This window comes from Aplysia californica, unplaced genomic scaffold, assembly GCF_000002075.1.
Source record: "Aplysia californica isolate F4 #8 unplaced genomic scaffold, AplCal3.0 scaffold00590, whole genome shotgun sequence".
NCBI lineage: Eukaryota > Metazoa > Mollusca > Gastropoda > Aplysiida > Aplysiidae > Aplysia > Aplysia californica.
Window position 1 is genome coordinate 472,777 of NW_004797860.1, and position 6,648 is coordinate 479,424.

The following is a 6,648-nucleotide window of genomic DNA, read 5'->3' on the forward strand; positions in this document are numbered from 1 at the left end:
ACAGTGTTGGATGGACTACATTACAACATCACCATAGCTTACTACAGTGTTGGATGGACTACATTACAACATCACCATAGCTTACTACAGTGTTGGATGGACTACATTACAACATCACCATAGCTTACTACAGACTACATTACAACATCACCATAGCTTACTAAACTACAGTGTTGGTTGGAAAGCAACAAATGCTGTATTACCACTTCACCATAACTTCATGTCTGGGACATCTTGTGAGCACGAAAAAGGGTTGGAGCCCGTTTCAAATTGTGCGAGATACTACGGATTGCAAGATAAATTCTCTTACACTTTTTTTGTTGGCAAGTGTTTTATGGTGCTGGCAACAGCATAAGGTCATATGAGCTGTTGTGACCGTGTGAAGCTAATTGCGTCTCTTACCTCCAGTTCTTTCTTCCCGACTTTTGTCTTGTCGTCCTCCGTGACCCACGTCGGCAATGGCGGAACTCGCACACCCTAGGAGAGAAAGGAGACAAGGTTCGCCATTTGTTTCAGTACGAGTCACACACCGTAAAAGACACAAGAAATCTCTGAGATCTACTCTTCCGGCAAAATTTAAACAGTTTCTGAGTCTTTCTGACTGATGGGGGAATAAATAGTTGGAGTAGTTTTGAAAAGCTGAAGGTCCTCAATTGTCGTAAAATAAATCTACAACAATTGTTGAACATCAAAAGATCAAACACTTCCATTGAAAGTTCTGAAGAGTTTGAGCTCTTCAATTGCCATCTCCTACATTTCAAACAACTGTTGAATACGATTACATCAAACACTTACACTAGAAGTTCAGAAGAATGTTGACTCCTCAATTGCCATACCCTCTAACTAAAATAATTGTTAAATATCATTACATCAAAAACACTTCCATTTGAAGTAGTGAAGAGTTTGAGCTCTTCAGTTGCCATACCCTACAACGAAAACATTTGTTGAATATCAGTCACTTCCATGGGATGTTGTAAACAAATAAACATTTGTTGAATATTAGTCACTTCCATGGGATGTTGTAAACAAATAAACATTTGTTGAATATTAGTCACATCCATGGGATGTTGGGAAGGGTCTGGGCTCCTCAATTGTCATACACTACATGGAAAACAATAATTGTCAAATATGATTACATCAAAAACTTACATTGGAAGATCTGAACAGTTTGAGCTCCTCCATCTTGAATTCCTTCCACACGGGCGCAGGTTGCTGCAGGATGAGCCTCACAGACACGATGTTGCTTAAGTCACATGAGAACTGGAGGCACACAAAATATAGCTGTTATAGATGATGCTTAAGTCACACACAAACTGAACACACACAAAATATAGCCCTGCTTAAGTTACACACAAACTGAACACACACAAAATATAGCCCTGCTTAAGTCACACACAAACTGAACACACACAAAATATAGCCCTGCTTAAGTTACACACAAACTGAACACACACAAAATATAGCCCTGCTTAAGTCACACACAAACTGAACACACACAAAATATAGCCCTGCTTAAGTTACACACAAACTGAACACACACAAAATATAGCCCTGCTTAAGTTACACACAAACTGAACACACACAAAATATAGCCCTGCTTAAGTCACACACAAACTGAACACACACAAAATATAGCACTGCTTAAGTCACACACAAACTGAACACACACAAAATATAGGCCTGCTTAAGTCACACACAAACTGAACACACACAAAATATAGCACTGCTTAAGTCACACACAAACTGAACACACACAAAATATAGCACTGCTTAAGTCACACACAAACTGAACACACACAAAATATAGGCCTGCTTAAGTCACACACAAACTGAACACTCACAAAACATAGCCCTGCTGGATGGTGCGTCATTGCTAGAGGTTTCAGAGTACACTTCTGCACCACTGACTAAGCCCGTCCATTTGACTGAATGTCGACCATTTTCTTTGATAAGACCAGCGAATGTACCACTTATCTCTAACTACAGATCAAATGTTCATTTCTTCTAGTATAATAGTCAGTTCAATTATTCCAGCACATTTTGCCTTTTTCGCTGGGGTTTTTAAACGTGAAAATGTCTGACCACGGCCACATTGGACAAGGACTGCTATAAACAGGATCACAATTCACAAATGACACACAAAGGTGTGCAGGAACAGCGGCTGTCAGTACACGGACCCAGGAACAGCGGCTAATGGTACACGGACCCAGGAACAGCGGCTGTCGGTACACGGACCCAGGAACAGCAGCTAATGGTACACTGACCTAGGAACAGCGGCTGTTGTACACGGACCCAGGAACAGCGACTGTTGGTACACGGACCCAGGAACAGCGGCTGTTGGTACACGGACCCAGGAACAGCGGCTGTTGGTACACGGACCCAGGAACAGCGACTGTTGTACACGGACCCAGGAACAGCGACTGTTGGTACATGTGACCGCCATACAGAACACACACAAGGGTGTGCAGGAACAGCAGCTGTTGGTACACGGACCCAGGAACAGCGGCTGTTGTACACGGGACTGCCATGTTGGGGGGGGGGGGGGACTGTTATGGAGGGGAGTCAGTTTGACTGTAGACATTTTTCCTCATAAGACAAAAACTGTCTCAAATTCTATCAAACACACATGCCCCCACACACGACAGAACACCAGCATAGGGACCTACATGTTTCCTGGTCAGACAGAAGGAATCCTGAGCGCCCGTCTCGCCGTGAGGGTCTGGCATGAGCGGGAATCTGCGTAGAGCGACACGCCAGCCCTGGTCCTGGGCTGGAACAAAGAGACACGTGAGTGTGTCATGACGTGGTGGAATCAAGCTCTCGTCAATTTTTGGACATTAGGAGTTATTGGTATCAACCTAAAGCTTTTTCACCTGTCTTTATTTGGACGAAAAAAATATCCATTTATCTTGAATACAAGTCGAGATATTTGCAAATAAAGGAGGTGGGGGTCATCTGTTTTCAGAGGTAAAATTAGTGAGAAAATGGCAACCAAAGATTAGTTATTTCCTTAGCTTAAGAGTCCGTGGTAACTGAACATTTACATTTTTTGCAGCTTTAAACAACGTTTTTCAGAAAATTCCACAAAGAAATGCGTTCTTTGATGGGCGCGGAATGAAAGGTGTTGAGCAGAGCAACAACAATTTGACAAAAATTCACAAACCTGTGGAAAAATGCAAGTTTCTTCACTTTGATTATTTTGACAAGAGCCTGATTCCACCACGCTGCCTCACATATGTGTCACAACATGGCGGAATCAGGCACACGGCAATTTTTGGACATAGAAACCTGTTACTATCATCTTGAAGCTTGTTTAATTTTCTTACATTTGGCAAAACAAAAAAAATCTATCTTGAATAGATGTCGAATTTTTGTGATTGAAGGAGGTGCGGGTCGCCAGGTGTGAGAGGTAAAATTAGCGGGAAAATGGCCGCCAAAGTTTGGTGACTCCAAGAGTTTGAAAACTGTACATGTACATTCTCTGGGCCTTTGGACAATGTTTTTCCGCAAAATCCACACAGAAATGTCTCCTTCATTGAGCCAAGACAAAACAGTGGTCTTTAAATTGCACAATGGTAAAAAAAACTGGAGATTTCCTCGATTCTCTTAAACAAGAGTTCACCACGCCGTCTCACATTTCCTCGATTCTCTTAAACAAGAGCTCACCACGTCGTCTCACATTTCCTCGATTCTCTTAAACAAGAGCTCACCACGCCGTCTCACATTTCCTTGATTCTCTTAAACAAGAGCTCACCACGCCGTCTCACATTTCCTTGATTCTCTTAAACAAGAGCTCACCCCGCCGTCTCACATTTCCTTGATTCTCTTACTTCAACAAGTGCTCACCACGCCGTCTCACATTTCCTTGATTCTCTTACTTCAACAAGTGCCTGAATTCACCACGCCGTCTCACATTTCCTTGATTCTCTTAAACAAGAGCTCACCACGCCGTCTCACATTTCCTTGATTCTCTTACTTCAACAAGTGCTCACCACGCCGTCTCACATTTCCTTGATTCTCTTACTTCAACAAGTGCCTGAATTCACCACGCCGTCTCACACTTCCTTCAAAGAAACATTTATCAGAAAGGAACAGCTCATAAATGTTAGAAAGTGAACAAGCTCAACGGATAACGGAAAAGGCCACACACTGTCTGCACTACACAACAAAAAGTTGGGCACCTCCCATAACTGCATCTCAGGAGTGAAATAAATACAAGATTCACAGCTATTACAGAATGGATTTTTTACATTTTATAATGAAGCAAAAATTAAACTTTTCTGTCACCCTGCTAAACAGTCTTCCATCTTTCCCTTCCTGTCCTGCGTTAAGCTCCATGAAATTGTCCCACATGATAGTGATGTATCATTTGAGTAGGTTCAGTTCCTAGCCCAGTGAAAGTCTTTACCAAAGACAAGCAGCAGAAGAGACAGAAATCATTATCTTAAAATAATAGTTTGAAAAAAGTAGAAGTTGTAGACGTCTTCTCAAACCAGCTTCCAGCAATCACAACAGGCAGGCCACGAGTCAAGAATTAACACTCAGACCCGGGACATTTGTCACTGGCTCCAACAAGCTGAGGAAACAACTTTTGTGTAACGAGAAACTCAAAACAAAAACCAAGAGGAGAGCGATCCATGAGAAAATTCTGAGCACACAGCTGTCTGTCTGTCTGTGAGTGAGCGAGGGAGCGAGTGAGTGAGTGAGTGAGTGAGTGAGTGAGTGAGTGAGTGAGTGAGTGAGTGAGTGAGTAGTCCAGGTGGAATGTGCTCACTGCTGACTTGGTTCACGACATAAATTGTAGGTCATCTGCTTGGTTTGTTTGTTTTTTTGTTGTTGTTGTTGTTTTGTTTTTTTTGTTTCTTTTTTTTTGGGGGGGTTGTTATTGTTTTAAAAAAAATAAGTTTAAGGTGTTTTTACACTCCCATCAACACAATTAAGATAATTTATGAGACGGGCTTCTGAATCTGACCCTTTTTGTCAGCAGTATCCCAGCAGACAGACCCGGACTGAGAGGGATACAACATCCCAGCAGACAGACCCGGGCTGAGAGGGATACAGTATCCCAGCAGACAGACCCGGGCTGAGAGGGATACAACATCCCAGCAGACAGACCCGGGCTGAGAGGGATACAGTATCCCAGCAGACAGACCCGGGCTGAGAGGGATACAACATCCCAGCAGACAGACCCGGGCTGAGAGGGATACAGTATCCCAGCAGACAGACCCGGACTGAGAGGGATACAGTATCCCAGCAGACAGACCCGGACAGAGGGATACAGTATCCCAGCAGACAAACCCGGACTGAGAGGGATACAGTATCCCAGCAGACAGACTGAGATGCCCCACAACAAAGTTCTCCCGCTATACCCGCCTGTAACGTCCCACACACCAAAGTAGGTCACAGAAACAGCATGACCAAAGACCGGGTAGCGGGGAATCTTTGGCACGACTTACGTCCTTCTCGCGGAGTATCTTCTGTCAGTTTGATTTTTGCCTTCACAGTCAGGAAAGCCACATAGAAATTCTGGAATCGAATTTCTCCAATCTGAAAAAAAAAAATGTTGTTAAGAAAAAGTTATCCCAAATATTGGCTTAAAATGACAAGAATTATTTATTAATACAACTATTAATGGTAATTTACAAAAAAACAAATTAACTTTGACAACTCGTGTTGCCATTCTGTAGACATGAATGTCGTCAGCTCTATCTAATAATCAGAGTGTTGTTTTCTTGAATAATTCGATCTACGTGTATTGAGTAAAGAAAACAGCCATCAGTTTTCGCTTGCATACACAGCATCAACTCCAGAGATGGGAAAAGAACAATACATAGATCTTTCTCTTTTCCATTCTGCAGCAACCCATCAAGATGAATGAGATAATTGGTACATGCAGAGGAAACATGATATTGTCAATCCAAAAACATCCAGTATACTTGTCATAAAAACACCTCAACAGGAAAAAGTTCCTCACAGGGAGAGAGGAAATCCCCAGACACAGTCGGAGCAGACGGGCCTGTGTCTATACATTCTTACTAACCGTTCTCTGAGCGTCTAGGCCTGTGTGAACACATCATGTGTCTATACGTTCTTACTAACCGTTCTCTGAGCGTCTAGGCCTGTGTGAACACATCATGTGTCTATACGTTCTTACTAACCGTTCTCTGAGCGTCTAGGCCTGTGTGAACACATCATGTGTCTATACGTTCTTACTAACCGTTCTCTGAGCGTCTAGGCCTGTGTGAACACATCATGTGTCTATACGTTCTTACTAACCGTTCTCTGAGCGTCTAGGCCTGTGTGAAAACATCATGTGGCGAGAGGGGAGAATATGTAGCAAAAATGACGCCAGTATTCAAAATATTGATATAATTTTTTAAAATGTATTACCCAGCTGCAAACAGCAGATCTGATATTTTCCCTCATGAACTGCCCTTGAGATACATAATGCAGTAGTATCCATTTTAGTCTTACTTTTCCACAGCTTCGATATTCCCACCGGTTTCATCCAGTATTCTCCTACTTTGGCCTGTGAGATCTTTGGACATGCTACACCTGGCCTGTAACTGTTCCCCCTACGACTCTGTCTGTGCCTGTAACAGTCTGGTTCCCCACCACCTCCCCGACTGTGCCTGTAACAGTCTGGTT

General features: G+C 42.9%; 1 protein-coding gene across 2 annotated transcripts in view; it reads right to left on the reverse strand.

Moving 5' to 3' along the window:
• Positions 1–402: 402 nt before the first annotated feature.
• The window catches only part of LOC101846985 (nicolin-1), a gene marked incomplete at its 3' end in the record, with an annotated part of 19,519 nt that continues 13,273 nt past the window's right edge, over positions 403–6,648 (reverse strand). For both annotated transcript variants that reach the window (XM_013087466.2, XM_005107294.3), the window contains 3 exon segments: positions 403–477; positions 1,150–1,260; positions 2,667–2,770. In XM_013087466.2, the coding sequence (XP_012942920.1) occupies positions 403–477; positions 1,150–1,260; positions 2,667–2,770 (290 nt within the window).